Source organism: Epinephelus moara, chromosome 16 (genome assembly GCF_006386435.1).
Source record: "Epinephelus moara isolate mb chromosome 16, YSFRI_EMoa_1.0, whole genome shotgun sequence".
NCBI lineage: Eukaryota > Metazoa > Chordata > Actinopteri > Perciformes > Serranidae > Epinephelus > Epinephelus moara.
In genome coordinates this window covers 40,732,218-40,757,854 of record NC_065521.1, presented here as the reverse complement: position 1 = coordinate 40,757,854, position 25,637 = coordinate 40,732,218, and the positions used below count along the sequence as shown (strand labels likewise).

The 25,637-nt window shown below is 42.3% G+C and overlaps 2 protein-coding genes across 6 annotated transcripts in view; one reads left to right on the top strand and one right to left on the bottom strand.

Moving 5' to 3' along the window:
- LOC126403491 (telomere zinc finger-associated protein-like) overlaps positions 1-25,637 on the top strand; it is a 202,092-nt gene that overhangs the window by 79,125 nt on the left and 97,330 nt on the right. The gene's annotated exons all lie outside the window — the stretch shown is intronic.
- plekhg5b (pleckstrin homology domain containing, family G (with RhoGef domain) member 5b) overlaps positions 1-25,637 on the bottom strand; it is a 109,956-nt gene that overhangs the window by 10,452 nt on the left and 73,867 nt on the right. For all 5 annotated transcript variants that reach the window (XM_050066167.1, XM_050066170.1, XM_050066172.1 and 2 more), the window contains 4 exons: positions 25,151-25,242; positions 24,930-25,066; positions 20,064-20,236; positions 1,017-1,208 (listed from right to left, as the gene is read on the bottom strand). In XM_050066167.1, coding sequence (XP_049922124.1) covers positions 1,017-1,208; positions 20,064-20,236; positions 24,930-25,066; positions 25,151-25,242 — 594 coding nt within the window. The remainder of the gene's footprint in view (positions 1-1,016; positions 1,209-20,063; positions 20,237-24,929; positions 25,067-25,150; positions 25,243-25,637) is intronic.

Below are 25,637 nucleotides of genomic sequence, written 5' to 3'. Positions count from 1 at the left end.
TCCAGCTGTTAGAAGGAGAAATTTGCTGATGTTTTCACAGCAATATAAAATAGATATTAGAGAGGGAATTATATTATATATAGTGAAAAGACTTCTAATGAGTGAGACGTGTATTGGATAAGGGAACAGAAGGGTAAAGTATCAGCTATCAGCTTAATTGTTATTTAAAACATCAGTACTGGCACAGAATTTTGTAATTTGGCATCTCTGATTTGGGGATTTTACTTTTATATTAAATCAGTAGTTCCCAACTGGTGGACCATAAGTGACTTTGAAACATGTCAAGTTTGTAAAAAACACACTTTATTTTTAAGTACAGTGAATTTCCAGCACAGAGCTTTTATTTTGAAGTGCCGTTTCCTGCTGTAGAGTGAGTGACCAACAGACAGCAAACTAGCGATGACATGGCCAAACACAAGTATGACGCTGAATGTATTAAACTGTGTGGACCTTGAACTACTGACTGAGGAGGAATCTGGACCCCGTGGCTGGACCAGTTGGGAACCATTGATAAATTTTGTCACCTTTGGACAGAGCCAGGCTCGCTGTTTTAGAGTCTTTCTGCTCGGCTAAGCTAAACTACAGCTGGCCAGAGGAGAGAAGTATCAATCTTCTCTTTTAACTCCCTGCAAAATAAACAAATAAGCATATTTCCCACGACGACGAATTACTCACTTAATCTTTCTTTTGGGAGTTTTTAAAATAAAACTCAGTAGAACTGAGTTAGGCTCTTCCTCCACCTACTCATTTCCAGAGTAAAGCATGTGCGCCAACATGAGAAGGGAAATTACCTCACCAGAGCTCAGGGGATTTGACCTCCTGACCTCCTCCCACTGCTGCCACTACTGTTTTGTTTGGTTTTAAAGATTTTTTTAAAAATCTGGGACCTATCTGGGAAACAAACTCACCCCCTGCAGCTTTTACAATTCCTGCCAACAGCAGAGAGAACATGCACCAATTTGCCTAAAACAGCTGTCTTGTGTTTCATGTGATGAGCTTTGTCTGATCAGTGTTACCTTGACGAAGGGCCCTGCTCCGGCGTTGGAGCTGAAGAAGCCACTGAAGCGGCTGGCGGCACGGTTCTTCCAGCTGTCGGGACCGGCCCCGATGCCTGGCAGCGAGCCGCCGATTTGTCCCAGAGCATCCGGGGTAGGAATATTCGTCTCTCCCAGGAACTCTGTCATGTTCTTCCTCCTTCGAGCCTGTCCCTGCACGACAGAGACACAAACATTTACACAGTGTAACAAGACAGAAAACAGAAATTGAAAGAAGACTAGCACAAGAGTTTCTGTCACCTCGAGGGCAAGGACAAAAGTTTCCAACCAGACGGATGGAAAGAGACAATGAAGGAAAGAGAGAAATATACAAGGACATGACAAACAGGAAATCAGAGGGGAATTCTGTACGAGGGATGACATCAGCAGGACCGTTAAAGCGATCCTAATGACCAGACACAAACAGGAGAGGGAAGGACTGCCACTTCCTCGCAGTGAATGCTCATTACATCACAAGGAGCAGGCGGGAGGTTGTTCCATAAGAACAGACGGCCCGAGTCTGGCCATTGTTCCCCCTTTCCATTGTTACCCTGTCAGCAGGCCTGGCCGCGAACCCTCACTCATGCAATCTCTGTCCACTTTACGAGCACCAGCAAAGCAAACAAACAGGGGCCACCTCTGTATCTGAGGAAGCAGTTGTTTTTGCCGTTAAAATGAGGAATCTGCTGCTGCGGAGTCGGGACACTGAACCCCCTTTGAACACAGTGACAAGGAACTCGCATTCCAGGACACTGACACTGTTTCTGAAACTGACCGGCCATTCCAACGAAATTCTTTGACTGAGATCACACACACACACACACACACACACACTGCAGGCAAAACACTTATTCAAACCCCCCCCCCAAAACAAACATTCCTATCATTACAGTAAAAACAAACCATGAAGGATGGTAGGGATGGACCTGCGTACTCAGTTTGGATGTCAGCATTGATTCAGGGTGTAAAGTAATCGCTGCCCAACCTCCCACACGTAAACATGACTTTTCTTTCTATTTTAAATTTCTTTAATGGTTAAAATCTAATTTTACTGTAAAGCTGCGTGCTGTGTTTTGCTTCGCTCGACGCCTCCTTGCCTCGCTGTCACTTTCTCTGTTCATCATGAGCCCACAGCTGAGGGAGTGTGAGCTCCACACTAGCAGGACAGTTGGTAAGAGTTTGCCCGCACACACAAACAGTGACAGGGATAACTGTTAGCACCACACGGCTAATGTTACCTAAGGCAGTGGTTCCCAACTGGTCCAGCCACGGGGTCCAGATTTCTCCTTAGTCATTAGTTCCAAGTCCACAAAGTTTAATATATTCAGCGCCATACTTGTGTTTGGACATGTCATCGAGCTAGTTTGCTGTCCGTCATTCACGTTACAGCAGGAAATGGCACTTCAAAATAAAAGCTTATGGTGGAAATTCATTATACTTAAAACTAAAGTGTGTTTTTTACAAACTTCACATTGAGGTCACTTGAGGTCCATTCAAAATGGACCTGTGACCCACTTTTGGACCACAACCCACCAGTTGGGAACCACTGACCTTAGCGTTATTAACAGATTTCAGTGTCGGTACGGTGTCAGATGTTAGCCGCTCGTACTAACCAGGAAGACGTTGAGCTGACCATGAGAGAACCAGCTCTAGAGATGGTGCGTCTAACCTATGTAACGGCAGCAACAGAAAGTTTGCTGATTTTTCTCACTGTAACTTTGAATTTATAGTTTAATAGGCTAATTAAAACTTGGGTATCAAATAAATAAATTCCAAATTGCACTAGTTTTCTGCGGCCGGCCAGTTTACATTCATATTCTATCCCTTCAAATTGGTCACAGAGCTTTCCAAATACATGGAAATATAATAGAATATTTTGAAATGCTGGGTACACGGCTGTATCGTTAATGCACGAACTATACCTAAAAAGAGTACTCCACTGATATAGCATTACACTCCTATGACATCATCACTCCTTATTAACTGTCTCCGCCCCGGAGATTTGGGTGTGTTAGACTACGTGTGTGTACTGTGAGCCTCTAGCCAAATATTGACTGTAAACAAATTTTATTTTTTTAAAGATATTTTTTGGGCCATTTTGCCTTTAATGGACAGGACAGGTAAGCGTGAAGGGGGAGAGAGAGAGGGGATGACATGCAGCAAAGGGCCACAGGCTGGATTCGAACCCGGGCCACTGCGGCAACAGCCTTGTACATAGGGCGCCTGCTCTACCACTAAGCCACCGACGCCCCGACTGTAAACAAAATTAAATCAAATTACTTTTTTCACCCATTAAACATACAGACGTTTATATCTGTGCAGGTACAACCCGACCCATCAGAGGGCAGCTTAGTGGTATCTATGTAGCCTGGGAGGTGAAACATGAGGCAAAATAAAGTCCAAAAAGCCCTCGCTGCTGCTGCTGGTGTAGCATAGTACTAAATTATTGCTGGAAGCATTATATATTAACTGAAGCAAGAGCGTATCAACATCTTTACGAACCCCTTTCTTCTATCATCTGAATTCTGGAGGCTGGGTAGAAATAAGACTGTTTATAGAGAGTTTAGTGAGAAAGCCAAATGAAAACTGTAAAATCGAGGCAGAAACAGGAGCACAGACAATCAGGCGTTACATAAACTGAGACAAACAAGCAGGCTGGGTAAAAAACTCCTGAGTCTGTGCTACTAGACATAAACAACCTCCATTACACTTCAGATACAGACTTATCAAAGTATATATTTTTCTGACATGTTTATGTAACAAGCTGAAATATAAATATTATGAACAGCTCTGGTCAAATTGTTCTGCATCACACAGGTTCCCATTTTAGGAAGAACTTGCCCAGACCTTTGTGAAACCACTTAACCAGAGTAAAGGCACACAAGTGGCTTACACAGAGTTGCATAACGTGATAGTAAATCTGAGTGGGGGGTCCTGCAGGTTTCAAACAGCTCTCAGTCCTTTTATCTTTTTTTGTTAAATGATTACCAAAGAGGAGAGTGACCCAACTGCAAATAGACATGTTGGCTTTAAAACAAAAACTAGAGTGAGAGGGGACAAATTGAAAGTCACAGTGGCGACAGGGAAACAAGTTTGGACCCATTTAGGGGATTTTTTTAAGGGGGAGAATTTGGCCAAGTGGTCAAGGACACAGGTGTCAGGAAGTGTTCGGTCTCCGTGGACAAACAGGGAAAGTCTGGACCTTGTGCCACTGACAGCACACCGCCTGGAAAACTGAAACCTGGTTAGTTTAGGCTGTGTTAGAGGAACATGACAGCACTTTAACCTCTCCAGATTTAAAACAGGCGGGAGAAGAAGAGCAAAAACAGACACTGGAGCTTTTCTAATTATGTGTTTCAGCAAGTCACATCAATAAAAGTCAACATACTGCAGAAAGCAAATGTTCTGAGGATCACTTTAACAAGAAAGTGGTTTCTGAAAGACAAAGACAAAAGCCAGGAAGTTGTAATTAAAAAGGACACAGGGATAGAAGCTACCAGCAGTTTCCCACCACATTAACAGTGCTCACCATTGACGCCAGAGGCATGTCAAAAGAAACAAAAACCATCCTAATCCTTCAATTGGATTCATGGATCGCAGCCCATTCTGGAACCAGCTGCTGCGCTCTCTCAACTTCTATCCTCCTCTCTCCACCATGTAAAACACACATCCACGCCGTCCGGACTTGTGACGCCAAACCAGCCCCGAGAAAGCTGAGTGAGAACTGTAACACCGCCACGTTATTATTCCCCCATCAAGACACTAAGTGTTGAACTTCATCTGGTCTTGAAAGCGTCCCGTTCCAGCTGACAGAGTCCGGGTTTGTGGTGTCTGTCTGCCGAGTCCTGCCGTGCCCGACAGCAGCGTCTCTTTGAAGCGGGATGTGTCTCTGTCCTGTCCTGCTGTCCAAACAGTCAGTGGGTGCATTTCATACGGACACTGGCCTGAAGTCATAGCAACCAGGAGGATCCTGCCTCATTGTGTCGGGCAGGAAAGAGGAGGCAGGGCCAGGGTAGAAAAAAAAAGGGTGGCTGATCTGAATATTAGGAGGCGGAGAGAGGGTGACAGCTTGTAGGGAGCTCCCTGCTTCAAACACACATCCTCAACAACCAACTTCTCACTACTTATGAAACATTAGCTCCTTTTCACGGCAATTACCTGAATAACACCCACGAAAATGACAGGGTGACCGTAAACAGTTGGGATGCTTCATTCTTTGCTCGTATTTGAAGTTGGTCCACTATTCTTTGTGCTATCTGAAATCATTGTTTTGCCTGGAGACCTCTGAACAATGCCAAGCTGGCTGGCCAAAACAAGGAGCAAGAAATGCCCCGATAATGACCAAACGGGAAATTCCCTTTGTTTACTTGCATGTTTCAGCACATTTAATACGCTGCTTATCCCCACGAGATAAGCACAGGCACACCACCTCCTCCAGGAGCAGCAGAAAGTCAACTTAAGACCAGTTAATTTATATGTATACAGCACCAAACCACTACAAAATTGATTTCAGAACATTTATGGCAAAGAGAAGGTTTCACTTCCACCAAGAGCTTCCATCAAAAACTTCATCTTGTCTCTGCCAGTTGTCTGAAAACTTTGTAGAGGTGAACTACTTAGTAGATCAACAGAAAATGTATTTGCAACTATTGTGATAGGACATTAAGCGTCTCTGGTTCTAGCTTTTAAATTGTCTTGATTTGCTGATTCTATTGGTTCTTTGTAAACTGAATGTCTTTGGGGTCTTGGACTGTTGGTCAGCCAAAAAAAGCAATTTGAAGATGTCTGCTTGTGCTCTCAGCCAGGCATTTTTCACAATGCATTTGAAATTTCACTGACTAAACCAATGATCAGAGAAAAAAAGACTGTAATGCCGGCCTTACATCAAACAACTGTTTTAACTCAGTTGGTGAGCACTCCTGTGATCTCAAACATTTAAAACTCGTCTTGACGTTCAGACAAAATCAAACACGTTTGATGTAATTGCAAGTTTCCAGTCTTGGCTCATGTGAATACAGAAATTCAATGGCATGAACATTGTCAACAACCAATAGCTGTGCTCTCTCCAGCACCAAACAGGACGCAGAAAACCAGGTAGACAGTAAACATGGAGGGGACTCCCACAGGGGGCGTGTGAACAAGTCTCGGTTCTCTTGGACTGTGGAAAAGTTGTCGAGGGAACAAGAGCTGGTGTTAAGTTTGATGTGTATCTGATCCACCAACTAGCTCTCATGAAACAGATCGCTTCCCATTCCCAGGGTCTCCTGCCGCCAAGATAATGCAGCTAACCAAAGGAGGCTGGCAGCAAGTTGAGGCAGCAAAAACTAAAATGTAAAATTTGCAGCAAATACAGTTTATTTTTATAGATTATGTTGATGCCGCATTAACAAGAATACTGTCAACATGTGACGCCTTGAATATTGTGTTTACAGAGTCATGTGTTTTTGCAGACATTTGGGGAATTGTTAGAAATGTATGTTTTTTAAATGGAGTTTGGCGTAATATTTACCACTGGGAGCAGGATGGGAAATAATCTGTAGTCTTGCAAACAGTGACACTGCAAGATCTCCAGTCTTTGCAAAATCTGACAGTGTGTGACATAGTCTTTAAATGTGAGAGGGTGTTTAAAAGTTTTCCAGGTGTTAGTTGCAGCCCTAAAGCATTGTGGTAATTTCATCAGAGTCAATTATATTTCCACAGATAATAAACCTGAGAAGATTTACGTCACACAAAGCAAATACACCCTCACAGTAAACACTACACTGCCCTTAGTCGTGTCTGTCTAACTAATTATGTTTACAAAGTTCCTCTTGTGCCTCCTGTGTAAACCTGTCAGTCAGGACAGAGGGCAGCCAGATCCGGAGCTCTCTTTGTTACACAGCGACTTGACTCGGGGGCTGTGCGACTTGTGCAGCGGGCCAGCCACGTTAACGATATCAAGCCTTGTGTCCCCCTCGCAGCCTTATCTTATCACCGCGGTTTGTGGTGTTAACCTTGGCCTGGAAAGGAGAAAATCTTTAAATGGGGGGATTGTATTAAAATAAGTGGTGACAAAAAGCAAAGAGACCCCCCCCCACTCCTCCTCCTCCTCTCTCTGCCCACTGCTACTGCCTGTATGTTAGTCAACTGATAACAACTCCCCTTGATCAGGTGGGTTGATTAACGATGGGAAAACAGTGTGACACTGACCTTCCTGAGAGCCTGGACACACACCAACACCAACACACACACACTCACACCCTCACATTCACAACCAGGAAACAGAAACTAAAATAAACCCCTCCGGTGGTCAACACACGCTGCACGTTTCAAGGCCGTTTCAGTTCCAATAATGACCGCCACACCGCAGCGACACAAACAGAAGCTTTCAGCCTGAGGTGAGAGACGAGAGTTGTCAAAACAACGCTGCTTTTACTGGACCGCCATCACCTGACCACACCATCACACCTCACCCACACACACAGACAGACACACTCCGTTTACCTCAGGGCAGAGGAGATGAGATCAATGAGAAACTAAACAAGGGATAAAAGTGGAACTTTTTGTATACGACCATAAATTAAGTTGAATTTAAATCAAGTGTAAACATATTGGAGCCATTTAAATTAATTAGTTGTTTAATCTATATAATGCCTGTTATAACTACTCACAGTTCAAAGTGATGCCTTCAAATGTCTGTTTTTTGTATAACACACAGTCCAAAACCCCCAAAAATCCAGGTTATCATCATGTTTGGTTAAGAAAAGCTCCCCATTTAAGAAGCTAGAATAAACACATGGCATTTTTGCTTTAAAAAATGGCAACAAACCTCCCCTAATTATTAAGAAAAATATTATTTTAAATGTGTTTTGTGTCCAGTTGACACACACATATCACTTTGGTTTCTGTATTCTTTAAAAGAAAACCTAAAAAAAAGAAAATGTCATTAAAAAAAAAAGAAAATTACTATGAAATATTTTTTAAAAACTTTCCAAAATATCAAAATAGTTGCACATCATGAACTGATTGTTGCAAACCGTATTATTTCCACTGTCAACAGAAGTTTCAGGTAATGTTGTCTTATTAAACTACATAATCATCATCATCACTGCACAGACGTGTCAGCAAACATCTCACCTGACAGTCAGTCGGCGTCGGTTTCGTGTCAGGAGAAGGTGACTCAGGAATCTCTGAGTCCACATGTAGCAGGTCCCAGCTGCGCCACGATGACAGACGACCAAAACGAACCATTTTCCCGCAAAACAAAACAAAAAAAAAAATTCCCAAAACCTCAAGGACAAAAGTGTAATGGAGTAAATGAAAGAAAAAGCACAGTGGTAATTCCAAAAACTCAGGAAGAATCCATTTCCAGGAAATCACAGTCCAGACAGACGTGCAGCGCAGAGAGCAGCATGGCAGCTCCTTCACCTCACTACCTGATCCTGCACATACTGTGAACCGCAGACCAACGGTCAAACAAACAACAATTATACAAGGTGTGTGTGTGTTCGCCCTGTAGTAATCTCCACCTTTAGGCATCAGGGGAAGTTCTTTGTCTTCCCACACACACACTCTCACCTTTCCAGCACACACACACACCTCCTCAGCCCGCTCAGCATGTAGCTCCTCCCACGCCATATGGGGAATAAATTACAGTCTCCCAGCACCTCGTATAATTAGTTTAATTAGAGAGTGTGCTAAAAAAAACACACAAGTCATCTTAGTTCTTCACACACAGTTTGAACAAAGACGGATCCAGCAATTAAAAGTGTTAATGATTCTTATATAAAATCTTAACAGTAACACAAACAGGCGACTTTCACTTTGAGTAATTAGATGATTATATAACATATGAATATGCGCTCTGCAAATTGAGCTTTTACAAACTATCAGAGTGCAATTCATCTTTGCATTATCAGTTATTATTATTTAAATTGTAAGAAATCCAATAATCGAGTTTTCAGAAGTCCCATTTTGTTCCACCAACAGTCCAAAACCTTCAAATATTCTGTCTGCAATGAGATAAATGTGAGAAATGCAGCAAATTATGAGACTGAAGAGGCTCATATTAGAGAATATTCTGCTTTTTCCCACTTTAAACATGACTAAAAAAGTTGCTGCTTAATTTTCTGATGATTGGCTGTTCCATTAATCGTTGCAGCTCTACTATAACTAATCTAGTTTGCTCAGAATCAGGATGTCGACATATCAGACACTTAAATGTAATGCTTTTAAGACCCTTTCAAGACAATTTTGAATCAAATTTAAGACTGATTTTTGGGCAAATCAACTTTTTCTTATTCAAATGTTAATTATACACACACATGGAGTTAATTTACATTTCGTAAAATGTAAGCTAAGTATAATTAAGTGCAAGTAAAAAGTGGTTTAAAGTTCTAACACCAGAAATGCACAGGAGCATAACTCATTTTGACAATAAGAAATTAAAAAATTGATGCATAAAATTAGACGTTTGTGGGAATTATAACCTTAAAAATGTAAAATTTGGACAATTTCTTGACTCTAAAACTGAACTAATACTACTACTAGCACTACTAATGATAATAACGCATTTATAAGGCGTCCTCGAGTAATCCTGTCATGTCTTGAGTTGCAAGACATAGCCAAAAAACAAGCAGCAATGAATCCATAGATCATAAAGTCAAGGAGTTCTGTACTATACAATAAAACTTGATAAAAAGACTAGACAAAAATCATAATTATTAGGTGTATGCCAGCTTGTAAAGGTGTGTTTTCAGACAGGATTTAAAAGCGCAACAGGAGTCAATATTGCGAATGTCGTGGGGAAGAGAGTTCCAGAGGTGGTCAAGCTGGCAGATGGTGATGTGAGCTGGTTTGCAGAAGAGGATCTCAGAGTACGGGAGGGTGTGTAGACATGAACTTCCGACAGGTAGGAAGGGGCTCGATTGTGAAGGGGCCTTAAAGGTGAGAAGCAGAATCTTGGAATCAAAAGCCAGAGAAGCTTCTGGAGAACAGGAGTGATATGATCTATGGAGGGGGTTCTGGTAATGATACGGGCGGACCGACTGAGTTTATGGAGACACTTGAGAGGGAGACCAAAGAGGACAGATACAGGATGTATTCAAAGAGTGAACGAGGACAGCAGCGCTCTGAGGTGTAAGTGACGGGCGAAGACGATTAATGTTTCGTAGATGATGGACCGACTTTGGAGTTGTCAATGGTTAGAGTGAAACTGTGTGGTTCAGCCAAAGTAGATTTAGTACCCACAAGGATAACCTCAGTTTTATCACTGAATTTAAAACTTTTTAAGGACCTAGAGACACAAACAAGTGCATAGTTTTGACACTGAATCAAATCAAGTTTCTTCCTTTACACTGATGTCAGGGATGAAAGCAAACATTCAAGTCTTATATTAGACTTTATCAACTCAATCACTGACACTTCTCACTCTATTAACAAACTATACTGCCTGTTGTGTGGAACACCTCGGTGGAGGCCCGTGTGACCGCCGCTGATTCAACCATTGTCATTGTAAGTGGCTCTGTGTTCATCCACAATTGTCCCCATTGTGAGCCATCAGATAGCGAGAGAAGAGCTGAGCTGTTGGATGTGACGACCCGGCTGAGGAACAATCTCCACACATTACCATCCACTCGCTGTGTAATGCAGACGGAGGGGGGAAAAACATTCTGTGTGACCCAGTTTGAAAAAGAGGAAATAAATAATGACAATTGTTTCTGCCACACGTCTTCCGCCTGCCGAAACAAAGCACACTGAGAGCATTGTATGAGCTGAATACAATATCACTCAGAACAGACTGGAAGAAAATAACCCATGAGTCTCTGTGTTTTGGGTTCAGTACACCAACAGTGAGAAGACGAGACACTTGCCACTCCTTCCACTGTCTGAAATGTAGGCTCACAGTACGTCATCGCCGCGTCTTCAGCCCTGGAGGCTTTTGGGAGCTTTTGTCAGCGACGTGTTTCTCAGAGTCCTTGTCTGTTATGAAACAACATTATCTACCTATGTTGTGTATTACATAACAAAGTCTTCCACCCCCGAGGCAAAGCCCTGAGTCTGTTTCTTTTTCCGATGTGTGAACTACTGCAAGGCTGCAGCTAATGCTCATCTGCAGATCAGTGTCATGATTTTTGCTGAAAAAGGGAAACTAATCGATAATCAGAACAGTTGCAGATTAATTTTTACACTGACTGATTAATGGATTGATCATTTAGGCTCTAATCAAGCAATACAGATACTAGTTAGTGTGGATGTGGGGGGAGGGGAGGGTTGATTCCTAGTTGTGTCACAGGTTTTTCTTGAAACATTTTGTCGCGATGCAGGAAAGTCGATAATTGGAAATTTAAAAACTAAATCACACATTTTGATCACTTGTAACAATTTTGTAAGACCAGGCTGTACGTTCCTTATGGTTGAACCAATTGGATTGTAAGACGTAACATACGTAAAACATCAGCAATGTGTTTATGTTCCAAACTTGGCTACGTCTTGAGTTTTGGTGAGGATGTCGGAGTGTAAGCAAACGCAGATGGATGCAATCTGACTGGTACCCCGTGGAATAAAAGGTAGCGTATGGAAGCATTTATAATGGAAGCAAATGCATTTGTTTATTTTATTCGGCGCTCCCAGACGCGCCACCCTGGGCGACACAATTAAATGCATTTCCCCCCCATTCGCACTCTGCTTGTACATACCAGCTCCCGTAGCAGCTCTTTGTCTCTGCTCCTACGGCAGCTCGACTCCTCTCCTCAACACTGACACATGAAGAGAACTCTAGCTGCTGCTGTGTCTCAAGTGCGCCAAAGAATAGATAATGGGAGACTCATTGTTGAGGTTGAGAAATATCCCGAGCTAAATGACCCACGATCCTGTCATTATAAAGACAGTGGCCAAAAAGATATTCAGTTGTTTACATGTAGCTTCAGAAAATCAAATTATTGGCTTAGTCCGACTGAAACCAGATTTTAAATGCATGTAAACAGCTTAGTCTGACTGAAATTGGACTATCCGTAGCTCAACTAACACACATAGATAATTCGATTGAAAATCGGACTATTGCTGCATGTATCCAATTAGTCTGAGTGGAGTCGGACTCGGCGTTCTGCGCATGCACCACTTTTTCTTTCACAGGCTTTCACCTGGAAGACGAAGGACATGACGTAGCAGCAGTGCAGTAATTCCCGGAAAAACCATCAAACACCATGGCGACTGAGAAGCAGAAGACGCATTTCTGGACGGATGAGAAAACTACATTCATGCTCCGACAGCTAAAGGAGCCAAACATTTTGAAGTTTATGGATGGTAGGAAAACGCGACACGCGGATTTATTTTAAAAAGTTTCAGAACAATATGCACTATATTAAAAAGAACACAGCGGCACCTATCGAGGCGGAGTCAGACGTACTTGGTCAGAAATTCAATTTTCTCTTCTGCATGTATACTCAGACAAGACGAGAAGTACGACTTGACTGATCAGCCGAGCTATGAGATTAGCTCGACTACTGCGTACATGTAAACGTACTGAGTGTCTGGCGAGTCATAGCTGTGGAAAATCAAGCACAGTAGTAGAAGCAGAAGTACAGATCTTTTAGTAAAAGTAGTAATAACTTTGTGTGGTCGTCTATTAATGAGCTGCAGTGCGACACGTCAGGTGTGTGCATTTGAAGGTAACGAAAACACGATTCCTAGTCCCAAGTGATTATTGACGAATAAAAACATACATTAGATTCCATTTCTGCCAATATATCCCCCTAAATCCTTCATGCTGCACCTTTAAAAAGAGAAGCTAACTTTCTCAAGTGTTACATTGATTACGTTGATCTAAAGATACGCACATAGGAACTGTCAGATCAATATAAAGGTAAATAAGATTACAGAAATCAAAAAGCAGCTTTACTGCGCAGAAAACTTTATAAACTCAGCATTACAGACACATTTGAGTTCGTACCACACAAGTATTGAGGTCTAGAACTGAGTATATAAGGCTTTCCCTGCTGTGTTGGCCCAGTGCATTATGGGACGCCTGAGCACTGACACACATATGGAGGATCCATTACCTTACATTAACTCCCTGGGAAAGCCAAAACCATCCAACTGTTAACTGTAACGTGATCCCGCTCGATCTCTGGATCAGATAATCTTACTGTGAGTTAAAACACTTTCCCCCTGCTGCAGGGTTTTATCTGTTTAACTTCACCCAGAGCGGCGGAGTTGGCGCGCCACGTCGGTGTTGTGCTCAGCGTGCTGTGGCAACTGATGGTCGTGTGTTATATAAAAGCTGCCACAGAGTGAGGATCAATGTCCTGTACATGCTTACTGAGTATCACGAGGTCGCAGACAGTTGAGTTATCTTTATGACGACTGTAAAACTTACAGTTTCTCTCCTCAGCAAACAGGAAAGACAAGTTTGAACCGTGTGAGCTGCTGTGATACTGTATCAGCAATGCAGATGTTTTATAAGCCCCCTGTGTACTTAAGTTTTGTTTCTGCTCCAACCAGACGTCATATTTCTCTGCATATGGACCACAAACATCCTGAGCCTTGACCCCGGGGACGAATGACTGCAACAGACCAAACAGGTAAAATGAGTCACAGCTACTGCAGAGGAAGCACGGGGGGGATCCCAACTTCCAGATTTTAGTTTTAGTTTAACTGGTCCAAAACAGACGTGGCTCTCATCCACTCACTGTAAAATACAGGATGCTGAATTTTTCTTTGAAGCTATAAACGTGTTTTTCTACTCCCACGCTGAGGCACGCAGGTTAAAAGTTGAACTTGCTTCAGATCAGTTGATACACTGCTGATATTATAAGGGGCAGCGGTGCTTTGTGGGAACTATCAGCAAGGTTGGAATGCGTCTTCGACCAATCAGAGAGCTTGGCCGAGGCTCCCCGTTGTAAAATAATCAATCTGGATCATCAAAGCTCTCTGCAGCCTATCACAACGCTGCCAGGGCCTATAAAATCTAACATGTACGCAATAATAAACTTGAAATACCTTCATTTAAACAAAAGAGGAACTCTGCACAGTAAAGGACAGGACTTGGCTGCGTTTCCTCCGACGCCTGGCACAAGCCGCTGCCATGCCAGGCCGTGAATCCAGTCACCAAGCAAATATCTGAACGTCTTTGAGCGAAGCCCTCCGTTCCATAAAAAGCAGGCACGCATACATTTTAATGGCGAGTGCCAAAGCTGCTGCCATAGAAACTCAAAGAGCGCACTCAGTGCCTGCATGTCCAAGAGGAGCCTTTGTCCTTCAAATAGCTTTCATAAAATATGGGCTGGCACCCAACACGGATCACAGGGCTTCTGCTGCCGAGTCTGTTAAAGACAAAAGTATCCAATAGAGTTCAGTGAGCTTTGGTTCTGTGGCAGGAGGCTCTTTATTTGGGTCCAAGAGTGAATAATTTATGAGTCATTCTCAAATAGTTTCAGAGACAGAGAAATGAGAAATGTGGGGCTGGAGCACAGGAGTATTTTCATTTTCAACACTTGGCTAAATACGCCCCACAAAAAGAGTTACTATGACAGAATTTTGACATGTTGAATATTTATTTTCCCAACTGTATGTCGACAAGGACGTGTAAATCATTGTATTTGGTTTTTATGTACACTTTATACAATATCCCAACCTTTGTGGAATTGTACTATTTTCTCGATTAACCAATTCATTATTTAGTCGGTAAAATATGAGAAAAAGTGATAAATACCAACCAAAACTTCCAAGAGTCCAAGTTAAAATAATAATATTGCTCGACCATCAGTCAAAAAACCAAATATATTAGTAGTTTATTGTATTAATTTATTGCAAATATTGACATTTGAGAAGCTGAAGCCAGTGAATTTTAGCTTAAAGATCCTCTATAGACATGTTTTAACGCTATAAAATAGTCTTTGAATAATAATTTGTGTCTGATTTGATTTCAGATACCTATAATCACTTCTCCCTCATCAAAAAAATGCATAATCTATAATTTTGCAAAACTTTTTCATTAAAAGTTTTGCAAAACTTTTTCATTAAAAGTTTACCTACGAGATGCAAGATGTCTCAGACTTTACCAGAAAGTCGATTCTGAGTCAATGTGCACTTCAAGTTTCAACATCTCACGTGTTAATTGCATACTGAACCATGACTGGACTCCAAACTAGTCGTGACGTCACAAAATCCTGCTCGCACACGTCTTGACTTTAGATTCAAGGTGACCTCAGAGACACTTTAATGTGAAAACAGCCTTCTGTCATCAAAAAGTAAGAATAAGGAAAACACATTTTTGAGTGGAGGACTTTTAAAGAATGATGAACTGCAGATGAATAAAGTTTTAGCTCTACAGAAATGTCCTTATAACTCCACACAGACACACTGACAGTCAGACACTGTGTGTATTCTGCCAGACATCCCACAGACAGCAGCTTTCATCAGAGCATCACAAGCAGCACATCACTGCCCCCCTGAGGACCGCGCTCATCACTGACATCACTTTCCCCACATTAACACTCAACATAACTGACAAGTCGTCACCTGCAGCGAGGGCACGTTCACATTCTTTGACAAAGTTCATAGCAAAGGAATTACACCGTCTGTACTTTGATGGCACAAACAAAATAAAATGCAACAGTTCCAGTCAGCAACAGGAGGTCAGATACTGTATGACTAAAACTCTGCTTTCCTCGGCAACCTCCAGTGTTTATGTCTCCACGTGATGACTAACCAGTGACTTACCGCTACAGATGGCAGTAAAATGCTTTGACCCAGCCTCTACCTGTTTCCCCGCCTAAAGCAACGATGACATCAACACTGCTGTCTGTTTACAGTGTGTGTACATACACACATACAATCAACCTCACCCAGAAGTGGGTCAAGACATGTCTTGAGGGTGTTTAGCAACAAATTAATTGTTTCAAGGACCAAACCTGAGCAAACACCAAAAGTAAGAACTACCACAGGGAGGTCCACAGCAGCATGACGAAACTACAGTATGGCACAGTTCATCACAACGAGACAGAAGCAGCCGATGTCATGTAAGAGAGAGATGTGTCATGATTTATGAGACAGTATTTGACTGTATTTGAATTGGCAGCATTATGATTATATTATCATTATCATAGCAGCAAAAAAACTTCTTGCTGTGTAAAGATATAGTAAATATAGTATAAAGTAGATATAGTACAGTAATGGTGTCATGAAGTCATGCTACTTCTGTGCGTGGACACAGTCCGGCTACGTGTGCATGTCTTGGTACGTGACCACAGGACGTGTCATTTCCATTTATTGTCTCTGTAAGCAGCTGTGCAAGGCATTCTGGTCGTGCATCGCTGTGTTTCAGGAGGCGGGGCGTCCACTCCTCATCTGTGTAAAGTCTAATCTAGGCTACTTTATATGCAAATCAGTAGCATCTATTGTCACCTGCCACCTCTGAAAAACTAAAACTAAAACTAACTCTTTTGTCGGCGTAATTGGAAGACACGTTCAGCAGCTGCATGGCTGTTTTTTCCAGCTCAGAAACAAATTTCAGTGAACTGTTTCCGTAATATAAGAGAAAGTTTACACACGTGCCGCCATGTTGGTTCAGTTTAAGATCTGGGAGCAGACAGCCCACGGGCCTAGTGCCACAAAATGATTCAAGAAGTAATTTTAAATGTTTTAAAGTGACATCAAAACACCAATAAACAGGAAATAATGTAAAATAATGTGATGTGTCTCACATTTATAATTCCCTCACACGAACAGTGACAAGTAGATTCCCCGTTAAGTTTTTAAAATGAAATGAAATTAGATTAAGTTAAATTACATTTTTGGGTAGAGCTTAACTCTTTATTAGGAAATGGATGTGCACAATATACTAATACAGTCAATTGAAAATTCATTCATAGCTTTTTGAAAAGGCCCAGTTCAATACTGCAATAATAATGTGCACACCATTTGAGAACCACTGTTTTAGTGCATCTACGGGAAGTCCTTGTATGCGTTTCCCACAGGCCAGCTAATTCTACTCGCTCAACACATACGGCGGTTACACATGATAACGGCGACAGCATCGTCACAATAGTGTAATGTCCAACTGTGATTCCCCCCTACATTAAAACAGTTTGCTCTGTTAGCGCTGTTTGTGTTGTTAGCATCATTAGCTCCTAGCGCCCAGCTGAACCACCTCCATGTTGAGAGCCATGTGCAGACAATCCCACTCAGACTCTGAACTGATGTTGCACACAGCTTCATTAAGTATCAATATTAGCGTCAATGGGATCAATACAAAAAAGAAATGGATCCATCACACGTTAAATTACATCCTGTGTTCATGAATACTTTCTTTAATTAATTTAAGTTATTTTTTAATTACTTTTTCAATTTTTATTTTGTTTTATTTAATTAATTTATACTTTTAAAAAATTATTCAAATTATCAATTGCTGGTAATAATCTATTCCCCTCATTAATCATGACACATTCCACATGATATTATATTAACCTGCTTTTAACAATAAAAACATTATATAGATATTGATACTTGTATTGATTTCTGTGATGCTGGTGCAGGTTTTACTTGGTATTAGATTAAAAAAAGTATCAACCATCCCATAATGCACATTTGAACACAAGACAGTTTTAAATGGAAAATAAAATATGTTCATTAAACAAATTCTCTGAACTCAAGAGGTGATCAAAGCACACAGCATCAGCAGGGTTACAAATACTGCGCAGTAATATTAGTTTCATGTGCCCAGGACGTGATCCAACATGAGATGGATCAGATTTCTTTCTATCAATATTTTGGACACTTGTATCTGTTCTCTAAACTGTGTCCTCCCGAACAATAACTGTGCTCACTCCTTCTTCTGGAGGGCACGGGGATGACCTCATGAAGATGATTCAAGTTGGAGCAACTGTTAAACATCTGGCGGTAACACACACACACTGGTGACAATACAACTGCTCATGTAAATATTATTGTGCCGAACACAAATCACTGCTCCTACTGGGAGCGGATGTTGCTAAGCAACCACTTTGTTCGGCTCCTCTTCAGCAACAATACAGACATGCAGAGGAAGCAATTTCAATTGTTGATCTATAATACTGTTTATAAAATATTCGACTGTTGAATCGTGCTGCTGTTGTAGAGCAAGCCGAGCCGGTGAGCCCATGAACCTGCAGCGCTCTGCAGCTGACAGAACAACAGCAGCTCTTGTATCTCATATAACTGATTTAATCGTTCAGGTCATTTATGGAGCAAAATACAGATCAGATGGTTCCACCTTCTCAAATGAGGATTTACTGCTTTAATCTGTAAATTAAATATCTTTGAGTTTTAGACAAAACAAGCATTTAATAGTTGGATAATCCTCTCCTCTGAACAGTAATTGTCCAATCATAGTTTAGCAACCATAAGTCTGCTTAAGAGGCTCAATTCATGAGGAGCAGATTCACTTCGGTCCTGCATGTTATCAGAGTTTAGGGTAAAAAAACAACATAAAGTGGCTCTATGTGAAAGTCTGAACATGGTTCTTAACATGGATGTGGCTGAGCTGGCAGCTAGCAGCTAACGGTGCTAACTCCATAAACAGCACAAAAACAATGGCAACAGTGCTAACAGAGCTAACACTGTTAACCACGGGGGAACCAGAGGGTGGGCGCTATGCTTCGACAGCACTTACATCATGATTTCAGTGGTAACCACCACATGAGCGCAGTGCAATGAGATACACACATGCATGCACAGCTGGACCGGCTTACCACAACAAACTATAGACAAACTCCGATTGTAACACACAAAGAGGTAGCGTGACTTCATTCTCTATTATCTCTTTACACAGCTGATAGGAGGTTGCTGCTATGGCAACATTGTTTTGATGCATTGGATGTGCTGAATGTGCATATTAAGGCAGTACAGGAGGAGGTGCACATTAATAATCCTCCAGGACTGTAACATGCTCATGTTCAACCCAAACAATGTGTCATGTGACTGCAGTTGGTTCACATCCGGGTCGGAACACGTTCTCACCACAAACGAACCGCACCAGAGTTCGTTTGTAACCAGACTGACACCACCTCTTCAAGAAGGTCTCGGTCTGGTTGGTTTGGTGCACACCTGAGTGTGATTGCTGTGTTCACACCTGCCCAAACAACCAGCAGGGGCACGTGAACATAGTTCGATTGAACCGAACCAAACAGGGCAGGTGTGAAAGCACCTTTAACAACAGTCGTCATTTCAACTGGCAAAACTTAAGTGCGCTATGCAAGAATGGTCAGTTTGACACACATACCAATGGTAACTAATTAGGCTGGGGTAGTGCTAACAGTCACTTCGTCAGCTTGGACTCTGTCTGGCTTGTTAAAGTAATTGTTAGTTGCAGCTGTATGCAGAGGATAAAGAATACTCCATTACTGCTAAAATGAATCCACAGTGGAACGCTGAAAACAGCTTCATCATGTTTAAGAGCTGCATTTCTGGGCCTGTGTCGTTCTGTGCCACAACATGAACCCAGTGACTGTCTGCTCCGTGTTTGGCGGGACCAGGATCCTGCAGGCTTCCGTCAGCCTCTCAGCGTCTCTCACCAGTAACAAAACAGCCACTTCCTGTGGCTGCAGGAAGTGCTAAAATGGCACAGAGTGTTCCTGAGTGAACTCATCATCAAATGAGACTCGAGGGCTCAGTTGGCAGCACCAAGCACGCTGACATGCACATACACAAGTGTGTGCACAAAGACACACACACACAGCTGGCAGTAGACTGTAAGGGAAATCCAAAAATACATTCCCAGGGTTCTGCTGGGCAGATAAAGGTAGTGCAATACCATGAGGTCATGGTGGGATTACCATGAGATACTAACCTGGCCCAAGGCATTATGGGAGTAAGGGAAGAGGAGGTGAAGTGATGGAAAATAGTAAAGGGTGTGGCAAAACAGTACGAGTCACAGGGTGTGTCTGTGTTTGTGTGTGGTTAAATGGGATGGTGTGTTTGGTTTGATGAGTCTGAGAGACAGTGACGAGCTTCACATGAAACATAACCACCATCAAGAGATACTATTATCCCATCCAGCCAGATCCAACTCACCAACAGATCCACACTTTCTTTTCGTCCCAGAGATCCATGCTCCACCTTCTCGCTGCCTGGGGTGAGGATGTAGGGGCTCTGGCTCTGACCGCCAGAAGGCTTCATGTTGGGCAGACTGAGCGACCGCAAGTCCTTCACACCCTGCTCCACCTTCAGCTCATCACCCAGCCGTGCTACATGAAAAAAAAAAAAGGAGGCTGAGCTGTGTGGGAAAGGGAATTTTGCAAAACTGAAAACTTGCACAACCTTCAGATCATTATTTATTTAGGATCTGTATGATTTATCACTATGGTCAAAATGTCAAGTGCTTTATTTCAAGTTTACTTGTCTCCTTATTTGAGACATTTTAAACAGAGTACCACACCCAGAGTTTTGAGTTTGATGTTTTTCTTGAAGTTAATCCTTTAACAGACCCTTGTAAACATCACAGGGTATATTACCAACAAAACACACAGACAAACTTCTGTTAAACCTGTAATAAAATGTTTTTTTTGGCACTTGAAAGCAGCAGAGACAAGTTCACACAAAATCAAACGTTTAAGTTGATATGGTGAGCTTGTTATCATATTGTTGTCTACACATCCAGCACATACGCAGCAACATTATACTTCATTCTGAGCTGTGCTTCTGTCCACCTGGTTGATATAACTCCAATATTCACTCTCTTTTAGCTCTGTTTTTGGTCTCTACCAAGCAGCAACTCCTGGGGCTGAAAAAGTAAGCCAACGATGAAGTGCCAAAAACTGCAGTTCCTCTAACGGCCACTTGAGGCCCATAGACACCCATGTTATAATGCCAAACTTTACAGCTGAAAGAAACATGTTTACAGTCCGGTATAAAAACAGTTTTGGTCTCTATTGCTAATTTCACCGTCCATGACAACTGTATAGTGGACAATTTTTTTATATAACTCACCTGTTTACATTTTATCAAGGCTTAAACTTAAGCAAAATCACTTTTGTTCGCCTATAAAACTCTTGTTTAGCATTTGATTGTACAAAAAGACCGTCTAAGGAGTCAGATGTTCAGTTTTTCCCGCAAGTACAATTTATTTTAATCGTTTTAAGCCTTTTATCACAAGCGGAAATTAGCATTAGCATTATCACAGTTAATAATAGCTGTAAATGCACCATGCTAACCAAGCTAGCAGCTAGCAATAGCTCCATCCTCTCACCAAATATGTCATTTTTTGGTGACAACCAAAATGCCAGACTCAAAGCTTCGATATGGGTGTCCAGAAACCACTGGGTGATGTCAGGGTGGCTACATCCATTATTTTATACAGTCTATGGAAAACAGAAACCAAAACTGAACAAATGTTTAACAAGTTAAACCCGTAATAAAATATTTTTCGGCCACTTCTGGGAAGCAGAAACAACTTGTTCACGCAAAATGTTGTCTATTTTCACATCCAACAGATATGGAGTGACATCATAATTTATTTTGAATTGTGTTTCTGTCCACTTGGCAGATTTCAGTCCAGTATTCAGTCTCTTATAGCTCTTCTGTTGGACTCTAATAACTCCTCTTTATCTCCTAAACGCTCAACTATGTTCATCAGAAAGGTGATTACAACGGACGAGTACACTAAAACGGACGAGTACACAACGGACGAGTACACTAAAACATTAAAGTTGTGGGCTGACAAAACAAAACAACGTACTAAAACGTGATGAACCGCTTCATACAGTCAGGTGTAAACTCTTCATCACATGAGCAAAACCTTTCACATACATGTGATCCATTATTAATTTAAAAATACTGATTATAGCCACTTCAATATTTGTTAAAGCTTTGGAGGAAATAATAATGTGATTGAGCATTTTAACAATATAGAACAAAACAGAGCAGAACAATGCAGATCCTCAGTTGTCATCTTTATAAAAACTGTTTAACCCTCCACCCACATGACCTAACAGCTGTAGACCGTTTGCCCTCGACCTCTGTTTCAGCATGTAACTCCAGACTGTGAGTCGGGCGGGTGAACATTTCAAAAGAATAGCCATTAGTCATGGCACAGATCTGTTTTATGGAAGGCTTAAACAGGCCTGTGATATGGAAACTGAGGCAAGTGTAACTGCAGCGATCGCGCAGAAGGAGCACTATTCCTAGTTTCCACTGGGGAGAGGGAGCTGGCAGAGTCATCACGCTGCTGCTGCTGCTGCATTATTATTAAGGGATTTATGGGAATCTTAATCACACTTCTGGAAAAAGACTGAGCAGAGCAGTGATGTGTTTTCCCTTGTAGCTCTGATCACCTCTGTACAGTCCACTCCCTTTTCCTCCTGGTCAGAAGCATGTGAGAGGAAACTGGCCTCCGTCATCTCACGTGCTCGGTCATTGTTTAGGACTCGCAGATAAGAACGCTGTGACGTCTAAAATACACCGAAATACAGGACTTAAAGGCTGCCTACTTTCTATGAACAAAGCAAAAACATCAGCACGTGATGCTGCTGCTTTTCTCATTTATTTTAAAAGTTTATGGTCCTATTGTTTGTCCACAGTCCTTTCAGAGATACCCAACAACTTAATCATGATTATGATTTAATTAGAAATAATTTGGAAAATGCACACATGACCCGTCTGTTACCGGCCGTGATGTCAGTGACTTTCAAAAGAAAAATTGTGTTTGAGTGCCTAAACATTCACAGCACACACAAACAACAGGTACTGATGTTATATTCTGACACAACAGGAGGAAGACGATGGAGGATATTTACTAACCAGCTGTAAACTGACCTCATGGATGCAAAATGTTGACCAAAGACTAAAGATAAAAATGAGCTCAGTCCCAGTTCAGCTAGTAAAGATCTGATGCTGGGCTGTTATAACACATGTTGCATGTGTTCGCACAGTGATGAATGTGCAAATGAAAGTGTTTCCTGCTGTTGTACCTGACATACTGGTTGAACAGAAGTGAGAATGTGGAAATATATTCTGCAAGAGGAAAGTTATATGTTAGAACGACCTGATATTGTTACATAAATAAAAACATCAGCGATTCAAAGTTCAGAATCAATCCGGGAGAATTTCACTAAAACTTCTTAACCGCTCTGACTAAATTATTGCTGTAAAAAGACTTGTCTCACCGCTTCGATCTGGCTCATCTCTCGCCCTCAGTGTGCATCCAATAAAACGGTGCCACAAATTTAGTACAAGCTTTTCTCACAAGTTAAATCTCAGACACATTTGTCATTCTGCAGCGATAAATCAGGCATAGCGGCTCGTTGTGAGCATATTTTGTGTCTCAAACACAGAAACCTTAAAATACATATTGGATGAGCATAAACACGCCATTCTCAGCTGAGAGAAATATCAGTGCAGTCCTTAAAGGGATAGTTCAGATTTTTTTTAAGTGAGGTTGTATGAGGTACTTATCTATTGTCAGTTTGTTACAGACAATAGATGTCAACTGGCATGCCTCCAGTTTAGAGAAGCAGACAGGAGTACTGACACAGAAGCTAAGCAATGTACTGTTGTGGGCGGGGGCAAAAAGTCCTACTGAAAAATATTAATATCATTCTAAGTGTACACTTTTTAAGAATGTTTTCACCGCTTTACTTTGCCGCCAGACAGCAGACAGGCTGCTTCTTCCCACTTTAAGCTGAATAACAAACCGGAGCTAGCTGTGAGGCTAGTGGAGCGTTAGCCGCAGCATGACCGGAGGGAAGCACAGCCAGTTAGCCTCCACTAGTCTCTGAGCTAGCCCCGGCTCTCTGTTTGGATCCAACCGGAGCACCGAGCCCTGGTTTGTTATTCAGGTTAAAGTGGGAAGAAGCAGCGGGTTTGTCGGGCAGCTGAGTGAAGTGGAGCCTGCGGAGGAAACACCGGGACCGTCTGTAATAGTCCGTGGAGGTGCTGCGGTGCTCGGCTGCACAGATAGGAAACCCCTCGGCTGACAGGATGTATCACTCTCTCACTCTGCTCTCTCTCACACAGGCGCAGAACATATGTGCTACTTGGCCGTCGGATAGTCTGTGTAGTGTGTTCAAATGCAACTGACACAGGGCGACGTGAGGCGACACAACAGTTGGCTTTCGTCGCCGCTAGTTCTTTGATGTCGGTTTGGTGTGTCTACAGCTTTAGTCACCAATTAGCTTTTTAAATTATTTACTTGTAATTGTTGTCTCCCCGGTAAACGACTGAAAATACGACAAACAGTGGTTTTACAACGCCCTTAATAGTCTGGCCCCATCTCACATCGCAGACCTCCTAACCCCTTATTCTACCTCCAGGTCCCTCAGGTCAGCTGAGATTCAAACTCAGGGGTGATCATGTATTTGCTGTGTCTGCCCCCAAACTGTGGAACAGCATCTCTGTCTCAATCAGATCTGTCCTGTCCATTGACTTGTTAAAGTCCAGGCTCAAATCTACTTTTATTGATTAGCGTTTGAGTCCCCCTGATGTGGCTTATTGTGATGTTGCCTCACCTGTATGTTTTTTTAATTTGAGTTGAGAACAGCTGATCTGCAGTGTGTTACAGTGCAGCACAGTTATGGTTCCGAAATCATGAAGTGCTGCAGTTAAGCATGTAAAGTGCCAAAGGAATGGGCCTTCTGATGGCAAATTAAAGCAGTTAATATATTCTAAATATAGCAGGTGGCTATTAAACGTATTGTTGCTGCCCTTGTCCACAGCACTACATTTCTTGCGTGTGTGCTGGCTCTCCTGCCTGCTTCTCCAAACTGGGGGGGTGTCGCCAACCATGGATTGAAGGACCAACCTAATTTCACTCTTCAATGCCTATAAAGGGCGATAAATCCTCGGTGCACATGCCCCAATGACTCAGACAGAGGATGAGGCCTTACTGCAAGGTGGAGTTGATTCTGTGCTGAAGTTTGTGTTTAGGTCAAAGTGTGTTTTTACCTTTCACTTTGAGGTAGTGTCCTCCAAAACGGTAGGCCTCAAAGTTGAGGGACAGCGGAGTGTTGGACTGATCCAGGAACAAGTTGACCCGGGACAGCTCGATGCCGTTCCTCTCAAACACTGGACCCAGAACCTCTCTGTTTGCACACAGAGAGAAAGAGAAGCTGTTAGTTACGGTTCATTTCAAACTCTTGTAACTTATTCTATGTGGCCGCTCTTACCTCAGGGTTTTCTTTTTCATTGCAGGTACGATTTCTGTGTTGATGTCCACGTTGAGATCAAACTTAAGGCTGAAGCACTCCTTACTGGGGTCCTGCAGGGGGAACAGACACACTGTTAGTTTACACAGGTGGGGCTGCAGCTCTGCTCAGGCTGTATGTGAGTTCTCAGCAGATCCACAGGGGGGCTCCTTCTCACTACGCTGCCTGACTCAGACACAAAGCAGCCTGGGAGATACCATTATGTTACAGCAGCGTTGCTCGGAATAATGGTGGCTGTTCTCCTCACAGCACACCTCTCTGCTTGTACTGTGCACCATTTGTGAGAAACTGTGCTTTTACATGTAACTCTGAGTCACACAGCAAGTGACAAGTATCGTTAACCCCCCCACAGATCCTGTAAAGTCTCTCAGGCGAGGACACAGACTCCTTCCAGGAACAGAAATCAAACTGTGGTTTCATGAAGGGGCGGGGGGGGGGGGGGGGGGGG